The 17461-nt window shown below is 39.6% G+C and overlaps 1 protein-coding gene and 1 non-coding gene across 3 annotated transcripts in view; both read right to left on the reverse strand.

Annotated features, from left to right (window-relative positions):
- Positions 1-16872, reverse strand: part of LOC139356349 (actin, cytoplasmic 1-like) — a 31601-nt gene extending 14729 nt beyond the window's left edge. The window contains exons 1-6 of one of the 2 annotated variants that reach the window (XM_071070152.1): positions 16155-16872; positions 11426-11540; positions 11093-11266; positions 8153-8259; positions 6683-6820; positions 4125-4195 (exon numbers count right to left, since the gene is read on the reverse strand). In XM_071070152.1, the coding sequence (XP_070926253.1) occupies positions 4125-4195; positions 6683-6820; positions 8153-8259; positions 11093-11266; positions 11426-11540; positions 16155-16738 (1189 nt within the window). In that variant the 5' untranslated portion in view covers positions 16739-16872. Of the gene's footprint in view, positions 1-4124; positions 4196-6682; positions 6821-8152; positions 8260-11092; positions 11267-11425; positions 11541-13030; positions 13228-16154 lie in introns of those variants that run through there. The other variant, XM_071070153.1, reaches the window with a different exon arrangement.
- Positions 5310-5416, reverse strand: LOC139356444 (U6 spliceosomal RNA). The gene has a single exon (XR_011608414.1). It is a non-coding gene; the product is annotated as a U6 spliceosomal RNA (small nuclear RNA).
- Positions 16873-17461: the final 589 nt, after the last annotated feature.

Consider the following 17461-nt stretch of genomic DNA (forward strand, 5'->3'; position numbering starts at 1 on the left):
GTTTTCCTTCAAAGCAGCTGCAAGGTCACAGGCTATGCTGAGGTTGCAAAACTGTCACTATATGATTAATTGCCTTTATTCTGCTTCTGGAAGCTTGCCTATATAAGCCAAGCCCTCCCTTTGTTCAGGGCTCAGCTTTTGGATGCAAATCTGCTGAGCTGATGTGTACCTAAATGAAATCCTCCTGTTTCACCCACAGGGTCTCTCCTGCCTCCTGTTTTTTGCAACAATAGTACCTTATAAATGATTTCCAAAATTACTACTGACTGACACCTTTATTAGTGTACAATGTCTTCCTAACATCTAAAATGTTTCCCTCCAGGATTCTGACAAATTTCTTTCTTTCTTTTTTTTTTTTTTAGCTGGGGTTTTACTCTGTCACCAGGCTGGAGTGCAATGGTGCATTCTCAGCTCACTGCAACCTCCGACTCCCTGGTACAAGTGATTCTCCTGTCAAGCCAGGATTACAGGCATGCACCACCATACCTAGCTAATTTTCGTATTTGTAGTAGAGATGGGGTTTCACCATTGGCCAGGATGGTCCTGATCTTCTGACCTTGTGATCTACCCGCTCCAGCCCTCCAAAATGCTGGGATTACAGGCATGAGCCACCACACTCAGCCTTCTTTTCATCTCTTAAAACAATGCTGTGTCAAGTCTTCCTTGATTCTGCATGTCTTTCCCCAAATAAACAGGTACCTCCCTCCCTGAGGCTGCCTTAGTACTTCAATGATTTTTCTACTACATCTTTACCACCTGAGCTGTGCATTATTCCTCCACGTGTCTGTCCCCTCTGCTCCAAGACTGCAGAGGACAATCCTGCACATCGTCTTACTCACATTTTACTCAGAAATTTCTTACTGAGTCCTGCTACATACATGCTAGGCATTAGGGTTTACAAAGAATGAAAATAAGGCATGTCAGGGATGGCTTTTCTAGAACACATGCCTAAGCAGAGACTGAAATATTGAGGCTAGCCAGATTAAAAGGGTAGAGGCAGGAAAAGATGACAGCATGCCATGCAGCAGCAAGGGCAGGAGCGAGGCCTAAAAGAGGGAAAGGATTTGCCTGCAATAGAAAGATGAGTGAGCAGAGCATTACCAGCAGGTCATCAATGCCAGAGAAAGGGCACACAGGGAAAAGGGCTAAAGATGGAGAGTGGGGCAGAAGGCAGATTATGAAAGCCTCACATTCAGGTTAAATACTAGTGTACAACCCGGAAAGCTGGAAATTATCTGACATTTCTCTCTGTGCCCCAAACCTTTCTCACTCAATTATCACTAAATCATATTGACTATACCTCTTTTCTGCCTCTGCTTTATACTCCCACTACCACTGGGAACATAAACATTTACAAAATGGTTTTTATTTAAAAGAAAATGCCAACTATTAATGCGTTTTTTACATGAAAAAAATTAAGCAAAACAAATGAAAAAAGCATAACACCAAAAAAAGGCCAACATATTAAAATGAGTAACTGAGATTCTGAACTTTATTTATTTCACCATGGATGGGTGAAAACCTTCTAATACACTGATACTAGTCCAAGGATGTGTGACAAGGAAACTATAGTTCACTACTGCAAAAGCTTCCTTTGTCTCCTGGTTTCTTTACCTGGTTCCCTTCCATCAATTCCAGCAAACTATAGGCCACAGGCCAAATCTAATCTGCCTATGGCTTTGTAAATAAAGTTTTATAGGAGCTCAGTCATGCCTCTTTGCTTACATAGAATCATTGTGGCTTTCACACTACAACAGCAAACAACAGCAGGGTAAGTAGATATGATAGAGACCACACAACCTCAAATATTACCCACCTGGTCCTTTACAGAAAAAGCTTGCTAACTCGTTTTACACCATGACCAGAAGGCCTTAGTACTAAAATTTAATATTGCAATTCCCCTGCTCAAATGTCTCCAATGAGCCTCTGCAGCAAACACTGTGGTCTCCCTTGCAATAGCCATGTCTTATTCTTTCTTGCAGAAGAAACACAAGTCTATTGGGGTATTTATTATCTCAATCCCCCTCCTCAGCCTCAGAAACAGAAATGTTTATTCTAAGCTAATCACATATTTGCCTTCCCAGTGCCTGGTTTGGGAATGAGCATGTGATGTGACCCAGCCAATGAAATGTTACAGGAAGCCCCTTGCATGCTTCTAAGTTTTCTCCCTGTTTAAAAGACACATGTGAAGAAAAGCAGCTCTTGCGATGTTGTGCTGTGAGAACAAGATGTTTGGAGCTGCTGCGATTAGCCAACCCTGAAAGGAGACATGAATAAAACACTGCCAACAGCACAGCTGAAAGAGGAACAAGTGGGATACCTAATATATCACCGAACAACCAAAACAACTCTGGTTCCTACTGTTTTAGCCACTGCTCATCAGTATTTGCAGTCCAAACCATTCTATCTGGTAAATTTCCTATGGCCCACAGGATAAGACCTACTCATTTCTACAGTATTAAAAAGTCTACCATAAATTTGCCTTAGCTAAGTATTCACCTCATTCCCAACCTCTGGTATCTCACACTTTTGGTACTAGCAAAAGTGAACTGCTCAGAAACCCTGAAAAGTTCACTCAAGCATCTTGTCTTTTGCACTTGCTGCTCTTTCTGCCAAACAGGCAATCTCATTAGACGTTCCTTCTGGCAAACACACCAACTCGTTCCATGTTCCTTCTGCCAAACATTATTCTTCTGCTTCTTTACCTAGAAAAATTCTTCTCACTCTGTATGTTTACCTTAAATCACACCTGTTTTTTTCCAAAACTTTTATTCCTCATCACATATGTCTGGCACATAATCAATATATAATAAATCATAATTATAAGCTTCCAGTGGGCATCTAGCACACAGCAAGCACCGAACAAAGTAGTAAAATAATAAAAACGACAATGATAATAACAAGCTCCTGTCTATATTTTTGTTTGTGTTCTGTAGCATTACAAAAATGGTTAGTATCTAAAAGATATTTGATAGTTATTTGTTAAGTGGACAAGTGAAAACATAGATAGAAATGTGTTCTTTGAAAATTCTGTTGAAAAAGCACAGAAATGGAGACAGCTCTATCACGAGCACCTTAAAGATCAAAACTACATCTGTTCCACCTTTGTCTCCCGCAACTTATGCAACCTACCTTACAGAAGCTCTGTGATAAATAGAGAGCTAAAGGTGTCCTCCTACAGTTTGGATTATACAATGTATCAGGTGTCCACAACCCAGTAGCATACTAGCATTTTTGTTATTGTGAAACATTTTTCTACTTTTATTATAATCTACTGAGCCTAGAGTGGGGCAATTTGTATATTTATTATGGCAATCTTTTGGCAAATGATAGCAGAGCATCTTGTTCTAACAAAATTACTGTTACCATGACAATTAACTAGCAGGTAGAACACATCTTGTTCCAACAAAGTAAATGTATCTCTTTCCAACTTCAAATGAGGAGGAATGAAGTCAGTAATAGTGAAACCTTGTTGGGACAAGCATGTGTAACACGACTTGTGCTTAGCATTCTTGTGATCAAAAATTCCTTACTTTACTTTTTTATCTATGGTAGGACCACCCAGAGCAGGAGTCCACAACTCCCAGGCCACAGACTGGGACCAGTCCATGGACTATTATGAGCCACACCACACAGGAGGAGGTGAGCAGCAGGCAAGCCAGGGAAGCTTCGCCTGTGTTTACAGCCACATCCCAAGGCTCATATTAACGCCTGAACTCTGCCTCCAGTCAGACCAGTCAGAGAATTAGATACTCATTGGAGCATGAACCCTGTTGTGAACTGCCGGTATGAGGGATCTACGCTGTGTGCTTCGTATGAAAATCTAATGCCTGATGATCTGTCACTGTCTCACTTTGCCCCCAGATGAGACCATCTAGTTGCAGAAAAATAAGCTCAGAGCTTCCACGGATTCTACATGATGCTAAGTTGTATAATTATTTCATTGTATATTACAATGTAATAATAATATAAAGTAGCACAATAAAGTCACATGATTGAATAATCCTGAAACCACTCCCACCTTCCCTCAGCCCATGGAAAGATTGTCTTCCACAAAACCAATCCCTGGTGCCAAAAAGGTTGGGGACAACTGACCTAAAGTAATTCACTATCACAAGTCTTACCTGGATTGCTATTTTCAGAAGAGATTTTTAGCATCCGTTTTTCTTTGTAGTCAGAAAATAACTGGCAAATTCTATGTATAAAATGCAATAAACCAAATTACTATTTTAATACTGATATAAAAAATACTTACCAAATGTAAAATTCTTAGAGTATTTCTAATATCATAATATCAGAACTTAACAGTATTATCCCATTCACTTGTGAGTACATTCTACAAACTTCTCTTTAAGCTTCTAATTAAAGAAGAAAACAATGTAAGGTGAAATGCTCAGAAATCAAGGGCATTGTGACCCAGTAAATTAGCTTACATTATCATGACATAATAGAAAGCATCTCAGCTCTGCGTAAGTCCTAGCTCCATAATGAACAGCTATTTGTTCTTGGACAATTTGCTTCTCTTAGGCTCAATGCCTTCTTCAACAAAGTGAGGACTTTGCTGCCTTATTTCATATTTCACTAGGTTGTTATAAAGATTTAACAAGATATTTTTTAAATGCTCAGAGAAATAGTAAAGCTATGGAATAATCTGTTCCTAAACTTTATGACTAAAATTATCTTGGAATCCCAAATAAAACCCAATGTGTATTTTGTTCGTAGGTTCTAATACGCAAATGTAGTTTTCAGAAAATGTTATTAAGTCCTAATTTTGCTTTTCAGTTGTCCTATTCCTTATGGCTTATAATTCAGGGCATCTCAACTATGTCATAGTTTGCAACTAAATTTATTCATAAATATCTCATTAAAGTAGCTAATGTGATTGTCCACTATTATGGAGTTGGCCAATCACACCAAGGGCAGAAAAACTAATGGATGTTAAGACTTGGCTTGGACCAATGATCCTTCTCTACAGACTCCAACTCTGAGCCAGATGTTTGTTAGGATAACGCTTTATATTGATGTTCAATGCCAGCTGGCAGGGGAGACCAAAACTCTTTTATTTTTTTTAGTTTCCATGAAGAAGTTGCAAGTTGACATTTTCTAGTTTTCGACATACATGCTAACAATATAATTTTGCACCGAACATGTTATTCAGCTCTAAGTCATCTCATAGACCATCTTACATGACTATTTTTGCAGCGCAAATCACAATTTCAGTATTTTGGTGGCACCCATCTTTTGCTTTGCTTCACAGTGTTTCCTTACAGCTAGTCAGCAAATAGTCAAATGACCTTCCAGTGACTGCACAGAATATGGAATGCTTCAAAAATTTGTGCTGCCTCCTTATGCAGAAGCCATGCTAATTTTCTCTGTATTGTTCTAATTTTAGGATATGTGCCGCCGAAGCAAGCACAAAGCCCTACTTTTACACATGATTACTGATGAGTCATGGACGAGGCTTGGCTCTGTTAAGTCCAACTAACCATTGAAGAGATTCTGAGAATTCTCTTCAATGGCTTCCTGTGAGGTAGAATTTCAAAACATTTTAAAATCTTGAGCTAGAGATAGGAGTAGCTTGGACGATTTTCATTATCATGTAAAACAGATCACTCAAGGGGCCAACCACAACTGGGAGTCCCTGCTAGGGGAAGGTTCATATAGGACTTTCTCCTGCCTAAGGTTCTATACAGGATATAAAGGTGCCTCACAGCACAGATCTGGTAGCAAAGAAGAAGAAACAAACACTGATCTCTTTCTGCCACGTTATTTGAACCCCTCTGACCCTTCAGAACAAGCCCACCTGATATCTGCTAGAGAAAAGACCAACAACTGCCTCAAAGGATCTCTGACCATGAAGGTCTCAGCTAATTCTTGGCTAAGATGTGAGTTCCACATTAGGTTCTGAATATGGGGGGAAGGGTCAATCTGCTCACTTTGTCTGCGGATAAAGTCAGGATGCCCAGCAGCCAGAGCAGGGTGCTGGTGCTTTGGGAACAATGGCTGAGAATATAAGCATAGGTATGGGAACTAAAATACGCTGTAACTTCAAAGTCACCGCATGAATTGTCAGGAAGGCTTGAGGGATCTGAATCAGTAAGGGTATCTTGGTGTCAAAGGTCAACCATTACCAGGCAGCAGGACCAGTTTGAGTGGCAACAATGCAGCCACAGAAACAATGGAAACAACAGAATGACTGGAATGTCCTTTTTTGCCTCCTCCTTCTGACTTGATAAAAGGGACTGTCTTCCTTGGATTTAGTGAACCCCTTCGGTTCCTGAAAAATTCATGGAGTATGTAGGAGATAGTCCCCAGAGGACAGTACAAGACTTTCTGCTAAACTGGACATTTCAAGACCCAAATAACTAATCAGAAAAATCAAAGATGTGACACCATTTTTTATCCCATGCATAGGTGTTATACTTGGATGAAATGAACAATGTTGGGATCTCTAAGGATAAAGGTCTTAAAAGTCCTGAGATAAAGAATCCTCCACCCACTGGTGCTTCTAACTTGTCTTGCTTTTTTTCTGATTTCTGGCTGATGCAGGGTACTAACTCACTGCCATTCTAAAACTACCTGAACCGAACTATGACATCTCACCTGATACGTAAAACGCAATTGTTATAATTATTTTAAACCTCAATTTAGCATTAACTCCCCTTTTAATGTAAACACTTACACATTATGATGACTAGAAACAGCATACTCTCTGGCCGTCTGTCCAGATAGATCTTGAGAAGATACATCAATATTTTGCTCAAGTAGAAGGCTGACTAGACTTGCTGATCCACAACATACAGCAAGTATGAGAGCGGTTCTAAAATGACAGAGATAATTTCTCCCTTAGGAACTGCAATAAAGTTATTTTTAAAGCTAATTTGATATATTTTACCAATTTAACATCTTGTCTCTCCGTGCAGAATCAAACATTTACATGCACCAAAAGACATAGCATCTTGGGTGCTCAAGTGTTCATCTTTGTAAAATAACACCAAGGTTAAAAGAAAGGGACAAAAAGGAAACCTCTTATCTCACTGGGGCATTGCATAGTAGAAGCTACTAACTTAAAGTCCTTTGATGGGCAAGAAACAATGTTAGGGCCACTTATCTGAAGTGGACAAAGATTTAAGTGAAGATTTCATCACAGCTTCCCTAGACTGATACGCTGTAATAGAAAATTAGCTAGAGGGTAACATAAACAAGAGCTCTCTGCATGCTGAAAGCAGTAATAATAATAATAGTAAGAATAGTAGTCACAGGAGTGTCAGTTAATGATGCCAATAAGCATGTACTAGGCACTGAATTAAGTGCCATATATATCTCTCTTACTTATGCACAGTCAACTTTGAAGCATATATTCTCCTGCTTTTCATATATGACAATATATTTGGTGGTAAGTAACATTCCCAAGGTCACACACCTAGCAGGTAATAAAGCTAGGAATTAAATTCCGTCTTGTGTGAATCCAAAGCCTAGCTCTTTTCTCTTTATCACCCACCTACAGCTTGCCTTCATGAAAGGAAAAGTGTATCCACTTAAAACTATCTTCACTCCCTCTTTCCATACCAATTAAAAATAAAAACATCAAAATACACTGGAAATAAAAAAGGAAGAAAGCTGTTGAACCCACAGTATGTGGGAATAGCAATTAATTGTCATGTAGGGATAAGCTAACATTAATATTCTTCAAAGAAAGCAACTTAAAGCAGAGTCATTGAAAAGACAAAAGAATTTTCAACCCCTACTTATGTTTAATATAGCATATTTAGTGGAAAAGCATGTAAGACACAGAGGTTAAAAACTGGTAGAAAGAGTTAAGAAGTTCAATACTGAGTCATAAAGTAAACTGAAAGTTAAAGTTCACACTTCATAAAATTAATACGAAATCCCTCTAGCTAACATAAGATCATGTAACCAAAACATCATACAACAAAGAACATCAGTCAATACAATAAGAGAAGATGAATCCTACAAAAACTGTTCTTTATGTTGCCCAGTCTAAATAATTGTTTTTCTACCTGACTGATTTGTGTTGATACTGATCACTGTCCCAATAAGTATACATTAATCTTATTAATTTAACATTTATGACTTGAGTGACTGCTATCCATCTAGTTAACAACACACAGATTGAAAGAAATAACTATACCTTCCATATCTATCAAATGCATTTAAATTAGCTTTTTTCTTGATTAAAAATTTCACCACTTGCTGTTTTTGTTCATGTACGCCAAGTAACAGCGGTGTGAGGTCATGCTGTAAAACAATATAAAGCAAAAAAGAATGTAATTCAAAAAAGTACACATCCCTCAACTGAAGCAGAAACTTTATATAAGATCCTACGGACTTACACGCATACAAAGTAAGTAAAATGTAGCTGCTTCCTTCTCAATCTTCTGTGCTTTCCCACGTGCTGCTCCCTCCCTTGGGAACACCCCTCTCTGCCTCACCACATTAACTCTGATCATCTCAAAAACTCACTTTCAACATTCACTGCTTCCAAGACTCTTTGCTTCTAACCCAGCATTTGGCAAGCCATTATTGGATGATAATATTTTTCCCATCTAAACAAAGAGCTTCTTGAGGGCAGGGGCTGTATCTTTTATCTCTATATCCTCCACCCTAAGAAAAATTGTTGTGTATAAAGCAATAATTTGCATGTAAAATATTTCTTTCATTTCACATGTTTTACCAAAAGTTCAAGCTCCAACATGCAATAAAAATTGCTATTAATACTCATACTGCCCATTTGAAAAAATTTCCCAACATTTATTTATTTAAAATCTATCTGTATTTAATTTTTCCAGATTGTTAATAGATAATCAGTTCATAGGACTACTGAAACTAAATTAACAGAATTCCTATCTGTATTCTTAATAACTCCATGGTTTCTAGTGTTTAAAACTGCCATGTTGATTATGCCAAAGCTCTACATACTTATGAGACACACTGGATAGTCCATAATACAGCTTCAATTGACAAAAAAAAAGTTTACAATTTGCTACAATTCTAATTGAGAAAACTCTGCTCTTAACAACGACTGACTGACCTAAGTACTTGAATGACAACAAAGAGACACAAAATCCCGAGAGGATCATCCTCTACTGACTCAAAGACTACTCACTGCACATTTCTAAAGACCTTCTGAATGGCAGCGAATAACTGACGGTAGGAAGGAAAGGGTATTACTCTGTAAGCTGATGAATATTAAGCCAATAATATTCATTTTAATGTCTCACCACAGAGATAAAAGTCAGACTAGGCCAGGAATGGTGGCTCACACCCGTAATCCTAGCATTTTGGGAGGCTGAGGCAGGTGAATCACTTGAACCCAGGAGTTTAAGACCAGCCTGAGAAACATGGCAAAAACCTCATCTCTACTAAAAAAAGAAGAGAAATACAAAAACTGAGGTTGGAGGACCATCTGAGCTTAGGAAGGTCAGGGCTGCAGTGAGCTGTGATTGCACCACTGCACTCCAGACTGGGAAACAGAGTGAGACCACATCTCCAAAAAAAAAAAAAAAAAAAAAAAAAAAAAGTCAGATTAATGTAATTGGATAGGAAAGATTTAAAGAAATCAGCACATATCCAACTCCAACTCTTCTACAGATATCTTAAGTTTCTGAGATATAAGAATTTACATATTACATTTATGTATTCAGTGGTTCTTAAGCAGGTGTGTATCCAGATTTTGAGAAAATTGTTGTTGTTGTTATTGTTGATGTTAGAGACAGGGTCTCATTATGTTAACCAGACTAGACTCGAACTCCTGAGCTCAAGCAATCCTCCCCCCTCAGCCTCCCTAGCAGCTGGGACTACAGCCATGCACCACCATGCCTGGCTTCAAGGAAACATTTTTAAACATACATATCTAGGCTTTACTGGACTTACTCTATCAAAATCTTCAGGAAAAAGCCTAGACTTATTGATTATTTAAAAATTTTCCTGAGGTTACTGGGATGCAAATTTCTAGCTGGAAGCTAGTACAACAGACAGTTAATTCAGTCTCATTTCTCACCCACGTGACCAATTCTCTTTCTCATTTGAAGATTTGGCCAAAAAGAGGAAAGAGTAGGAGACAGACTCATTTGCTGAAAACACCACATAATTTTCCCCGGTAAGAGAAGAACAAGGTCTAGTAAACTCAAAATCCAACTTGATCTTGTTACTTAAAGCTCCTTATCTCCCACCTTCCCATCCAGACATGCTAGATTTGAAAGCAGAGTTGAGACTCTAACTGGCCATTTCTACCAGAATAGGGTACTAAGTCAGTTAATTACTTGTTATTCCCTCTGCTCAAGGGTTTCCCATTACATGACCACCTATTTACTGCCAATCTGGTTCTTCAGAGGCCTCCTAAAATTGATCTCTAGGCAGTTCACAACTCACTAACTCCCTCTCCCAAAATGAAAACTGTCATTCTCTAAAATTGAACCTTGTCTCACCATACAAAGGAAACAAATAAATGAACAATACACAGACACACACACACACACACAGACACATACACGCATATGCACACAACCTCTTCATGGTCTTTTCCCTCTATTACCTAATTTCCAGACTGGCCTTGATATTTCTGATTGCTCTTTTTCCCTTTCCACTTCTGCCTCATGAGCAATCAGAAATATCTTAAGCCTTGCCACTGAGAGGTACATCACCTCATATCTATTACTGTTTTTTAGGAACTTGCCAAAGCAGCAGGATTTCTATTCACTGAAACATGTTTAAGTGTTCTTGGAGTTTTCATGTAAAACCTATTTCAGGGAAAATTTTGCAATTTTACATTCATTAGGGAAAAAAAAAAACCTAGGAGGGAAAAAATGAAAAATAATAAGTATTACCTTTTACCAATTCAGTGTTTTCAAAAAAGTATTTACCACAAGTGCATTAAAAAAAACTGTACCCTCAAATGCTTCTTTGAAAGTAACAATATTTAAAATAAAATCTTAGATAATTAAGTCATTTCAAAATATTTTCATTCAGGTTATGCTTGAGCTTCCAAATATGGAAAACTGGCCCTTACACAGGTCACTGTTAAAATGAATGCATTTCAGTATTTTGAAAAGAAAACTGGTAGATCTAATACCTTGTTTTTTGATTCAATAGCAGCACCATGTAAAAGCAGTGCTTTGGCCATTAATTTATCTTCATTGTAGATAGCATAGTGTAGAGCAGTATTTCCATACTCATCTGGAATATTTGGATCAGTGCCATGTTCTAGCAACATTAATGCACATTCATCTTCTTGGCATTGTACGGCCTGTCAGTGTTAGACCAAAAACAAATTATAAATGCTAGGAATTCAAAGTAACATTCCACAGCTTTCACCAACTAGTTACATTTAAAGGAGAAAACTCATTTTTGTGCTATGTATTGAAATCAAACCCATCTCACACTGATATAGTCGGCTACTGCATACCTTTGTCAGAGCTGTCCTGTTTTTGTTGTCAAGGACATTAAGTTGACATTGTCTGTCCAGCAGGAGTTTTACTACTTCTGAATTCCCATTGGCAGAGGCCAGATGTAGAGCAGTCCTAGGAGAGTGAGAAGACTTTTTAGGAAATTGTTAGTGCACTAGCTACAGGCACATCAATGATTCGTGTAATTACAAACACTGAATAGCCTGCTGTTACTCTGCCTTCAAAACAAACATTTACTTTTCCCATGAAGAAAGCACACTATTTATTACCTCTCATTACTTGCTGTATTAATGAAAGAGCAGCCTATTTGAATAGAAACAGCACAGCCCTTGGATGACATTCAGCTGGGACTGGAACCCTACTTGAAGCTCTGTCGCTTCCCAGCTGTTGCTTAGCCTTTTGGTGTCTCAGTTTCCTCATCAATAAAATGGGAATGAAAATAGTAGCTTTCTCACAGGAAACCACTGTAATGCTTAAATGAGACTCTACACAAAAGATATAGAATAGTTCCTAACACAAAGAACAGCTCAATAATTGTTAGATATTATAATTTTTACTAATACCCTAAAGACATTTGAATTAAGTGAGATGATACAATTATACCTACATTTTCAGGTATGTTTTAAAGACTACAGGTAACGTTGTATTTCAGTGATTCTAAGATGATCATCGTCTCCATGTTGTCTCCACTGAAATACCACTTATAATTCATGATTTACTATAATTGGCGGCATTTAAATAATTCTCTTATTGAGACATAAAATAATGGGGCATCATATAACCCCTGGTGCCTTACATTAAGTAGAATATGTTATAACAGGCCTGGGGCAGTTCCAGTCAGATGACCAGCATTTAGATAAATTTTAGTTCTTAAAAAAACTATGGAATAAGAGGGCTGAGGTGAAAACAAAAACAAATTTCTAAAATAAACTAATTCTTACTTTGGTTTTCAAAAAACTTTAAGCCAAAGAAAACCTGGAAATTCAAATAAACACCATGGGCTCATTTGTTTCAATACTTAGATTTATACAATGTATGTACATCAGATATTTCCAATCTTTCCTATTAGGATTTAAGACTGTTATAAATTTCCTCTTTTTAAAATGGATTTATGAAACTATTTGTGGAGCTTTTTTCAACGTTTACATTCAGGGGTACAGGTGCAGATGTGCCGGTTTGTTACACAGGTAAACGTGCGCCAAGGGGGTTGGTTGGACAGATGATTTCATTACCCAGGCGTTAAGCCCAGTACCCGTTCACTCTATTTCCTGCTTCTTTCCCTCCTCCCACCCTCCACCTCCGATAGGCCCCAGTGCGTGTTCCTTCCCTCTAGGTATCTGTGTGTTATCATTTAGCTCCCACCTATAAGTAAGAACACGCAGTATTTGGTTTTCTCTTCCTATGTTAGTTTGCTGAGAATAATGGCTTTCAACACCATCATGTCCCTGCAAAGAACATGCTCTCGTTCTTTCTTGTATGACTGCATAGTAGTCCCTGCTGTTTATCTACCACATTTTAGTTCTTAAAACAACTAAAACAGTCTTTATCCAAGACTTATAAATGTTCAAAAAGGCAATTAAAGGTTATCTTTTACTATTTTCTACCTTCAGAAATGTTTTTGTTTGAAAGGAGGGAGGAAAAGCTTCAATTGAGATTAAGTCCTAATGCTCCAACTTTAAATCTCTCAGCTTGCTCATGCCCAGCAGGTAAACGTGAAGTTTTCAAAGATGGAAGGTTCCTGAGAGATAGTAGAATACGCCTGCCACATAATAGGTGTCTGGCTTATGTCTGATGACTAAATGGACTGAAAGAATGGATAAACGCAGCTTGGGAGTTCAATATTTTTAAAGGAAACTGCTGTAGAGTAGGAGAATACATCTGCAACAGTAATAATCATTTATATTTGCTATTTTAATTTTCATAAGTACATAACTCAACTAAAATGAATCACACTTTTTACACATGTTAACCTATATATAATGAAAAGATAACTATATAATAAAATGTATATACAATAAAATCTACAGGAACAGGTAAACAGAATCTCTCTACTTCTGAAGAGGATAAAAGTTCACAGAAGACAGCCATCCACAGAAATAAAAATAAATAATAGAATGTGAGAAATTAGTTGTATCTATGCAAGCAGCATATTCCTTCTCTTCCCAAGGATTATTTCATTACTAATGAATCTTAACTAAACTTCAGATGTTCATTGCAGAAATCACAGATAAGAGAAAGGAAAAAAATTCACTTACAAATCCCCAGAAATAAGTTTGATTATATTTTCTACATATTTTCAGCTAACACAAGAGCAGATTATATTTGTGTATATGTGTAACAAACTGATTTTTTTCTCACTTGATATAGCAAAGTACATCTTTGCATGTCAACATATCTCTGTATCTACTGACGCCCTCAATAGTTACTTATTATTCCATCCTATGGATGCACCGAAATTTGTTCATAAAATCTATGAATTCTTCTAAATACACTGCTGTTTTTTTTTGTTTTTTTTTTTTGAGACGGAGTCTCGCTCTGTCGCCCAGGCTGGAGTGCAGTGGCCGGATCTCAGCTCACTGCAAGCTCCGCCTCCCGGGTTCGGGCCATTCTCCTGTCTCAGCCTCCTGAGTAGCTGGGACTACAGGCGCCCGCCACCTCGCCCGGCTAGTTTTTTGTATTTTTTAGTAGAGACGGGGTTTCACCGTGTTAGCCAGGATGGTCTCGATCTCCTGACCTCGTGATCCTATCTGTTTCGTAAAGATATTTCAGTATAATGGAATTGATCAGTAAAAAGCATATACATTTAAAAAATGTGGTTCTTACCACTAAAGTGTGTGTTTGAAAAGCTGCAGCAACTTAAACTTTGAACAACTATATATGTACCACTGTTCTTCATCCTCACAAACTTTGTGGATAAAAAACAGTATTTCATTCCTTTTTTTTTTTTTTTTTTTTTTTTTGAGATGGACTCTCACTCCATCGCCCAGGCTGGAGTATAGTGGTGTGATCTCGACTCACTGCAACCTCCACCTCCCTGGTTCAAGCAATTCTCTTGCCTCAGCCTCCTGAGTAGCTGGGATTACAGGTGCATGCCACCATGCCCAGCTAATTTTCTGTATTTTTAGTAGAGATGGGGTTTCACCACACCGGCCAAGCTGGTCTCAAACTCCTGACTTTGTGATCCGCCTGCCTCAGCCTCCTAAAGTGCTGGGATAACAGGCGTGAACCACTGCACCCGGCCTTTCACTCCTCTTCTAACTTAAGTAGAAAACAGTATTTCATTCCTCTAACTTAAATTCCTTCTCCTACCAGGAACACTGTTTTCCTACATACGTAGGTCACTGGTAGATACGCTAAAAAGTACTATGCCCAATTTTAGAATGCTTATTTTATTATTACATCTGCATATATAGGCCGGGCACAGTGACTCACGCCTGTAATCCCAGCACTTTGGGAGGCCAAGGTGCATGGATCACAAGGACAGAAATTCAAGACCAGCCTGGCCAAGATGGTGAAACCCCATCTCTACTAAAAATAAAAAAAAAATTAGCCAGGCATGGTGGCAGGCACCTTTAATCCCAGCTACTTAGTAGGCTGAAGCAGAGAATTGCTTGAACCTAACAGGCAGAGATTGCAGTGAGCCAAGATCACACCACTACACTCCAGCCTGGCCAACAGAGTGAGACTCTGTCAAAAAAAAAAAAAAAAATATATATATATATATATATATATATGCAGATATATATATATATATATATATATATATATCTGCATATATAAATAGGCATTTGTGTTTTCTTCTGGTATGTTTCTCCTTTTGTATATTTAAAATTTTTAATCTATACTCTTATTTTTGTGACATAAAAATCTAGCTAGTTTTCTCCAAAAATGAATTATGAACAATCCACCTTTTTTAAATAATACAAAATATCACCATTATCAAGTGCTAAATTCTTACATATATTTGGGTATTTCTGGATTTCCTATTCTGTTCTACTCATTGATCTTTTCGGCTGTTAGTAAACAATTTGTGGAAATAGCACATGCACATTTTGATATCTGGAAAAGCAAGTCTTTTTCCATTCTGTTACAAAAAAAATAATTTATCACAATAATAAAAGACAGCATGTGTAAAAACTCTAAAACTTTCCTATTTTTATTTGGCTTAGGTAAAAGTGATAAACAGAAAAAGCTCACATCTTCAGAAAATTCAATCTTCCTTTTCAAGCACACAAACCTTCTTGCCATTTCAGTTTCCTTCTAAGGTTCCTCAGTAAAGAACATATTTACATAGGGTACATTGATAAAAAATCCATACTGGATTTTATTTGAAGAATATTTAGCCTTGAAGTTGATATGTTATGGGGCTTCGTTCTTAGTTCTCAATATACACTTTTCTATAATACATAGAACATTGCTTTAAAATGTGTACATTAAAAATAATCCGCTGCATCAACTTAATTTTTCGAGTTAAATCACTTTAAAACCATTTATTAGTGTTCTGTGAGGGAAATTATAATTGGATTGGAAATCAGCTCAAGTTTTGTTTTGTGTTGCGGCTCACGAAGGGACCTGTGCCCTGACCTCTGACCTCGCTGAGGTTTCCACACCCAGGGTGGTATGGGGCCTGCGGAGACAAGAAAGCCAGGTCCCCCTCCTCCCCCACCAGGAGGGTATGTCCCCATCATCCCCCCACGTCCCTCCTCCTCCCAGCCCAGGCCTGGTTACCTCTTTTGCTTGTCCGTCTTGTTCACGTCAGTGTCCCTGAGCATGACGATGAGATCCTTTCTGGGGACTTTACCCCACCAGGCAGCTCTGTGGAGCTTGTCCAGATCTTCTCGACGGACGTGGTACCTCGGCTCCATGAAGGCGCTATCGTCGTATTCTTCCCAAGCGCCTATGTTGCTCTTGCTGCTCCTGACTGTCTTCACAGCGGAGTCATCCTGGTCTCCAGAAGCGCCCAGGTTGCTCTTGCCGCTCCCCCTGCGGCAGGGGAGGCAGTGGCAGCACCACTTGGCCATCTTGCTCCTGAGTGTCTTCATAGCAGAGTCATCCTGGTCTCCAGAAGCGCCCACGTTGCTCTTCCTGCTCCCCCTGCAGCAGGGGAGGCAGTGGCAGCACCACTTGGCCATCTTGCTCTTGCGTGTCTTCCTAGCGGAGTCGTCCTGGTCTGCAGAAGCGCCCAGGTTGCTCTTTCCGCTCCCCCTGCAGCAGGGGAGGCAGTGGCAGCCCCACTTGCCCATCTTCCTCCTGAAACCAAATGGCTTCTTCACAGAGGACCCAGCCGGCATGGAACCGACTTCAGCCACCATCTGCTTTTAACAGCAGATCCCGTCTACCAACCAGTTTCACCAACTAGCAGGTAACTCCGGGTTTCCGATCTGTTTGAAGAGAAAGATCAATCCCAGCCAAAACCTGCCAACCCCAGCAGGGGAGCCCAGCCCACCCCACCCAGGGAAAACCCACGCCCACCCCAGGAAGGGCCACCCCCCCCCCAATAAAACACCCAGCCCACCCAAGAGAATGCCAAACCCAGCAGAGAAAAGGTCAAGCCCAGCAAAGGAACTAGGGAGGAAAGGTCAACCCAAAGGAGAAAACGTCAATCCAAGGAGGTCCCAGGAGGAACAGAAGGCCAAGCGACCGACGCCAAGCCAAGCAAAGAACGCAAAGCCAAGCCAAGCCGCTACGCGCGTGTGCCGTGCGCGTGCAAGCCGTTACAGGCCAGCCAGTTACCAGTTACGCGCGTGTGGCGTGCGTGTACAAGCCGTTACAAACCAGCCAAGCCGTTAGGCGTGTGGCGTGCGCGTGCAAACCGCTACAGGTCAGCCAGTTACGTGCGTGCGGCGTGCGTGTGCAAGCCGTTACAAACCAGCCAAGCTGTTAAGCGCGTGTGGCGTACGCGTGCAAGCCGTTACAGGCCAGCCAAACCGTTACAGGCCAGCCAAACCGTTTCGCGCGTGCGGCGTGCGCGTGCGGCGTGCGCGTGCGGCGTGCGCGTGCGGCGTGCGCGTGCGGCGTGCGCGTGCGGCGTGCGC

This window comes from Macaca nemestrina, chromosome 9 (assembly GCF_043159975.1).
Source record: "Macaca nemestrina isolate mMacNem1 chromosome 9, mMacNem.hap1, whole genome shotgun sequence".
Lineage (NCBI taxonomy): Eukaryota > Metazoa > Chordata > Mammalia > Primates > Cercopithecidae > Macaca > Macaca nemestrina.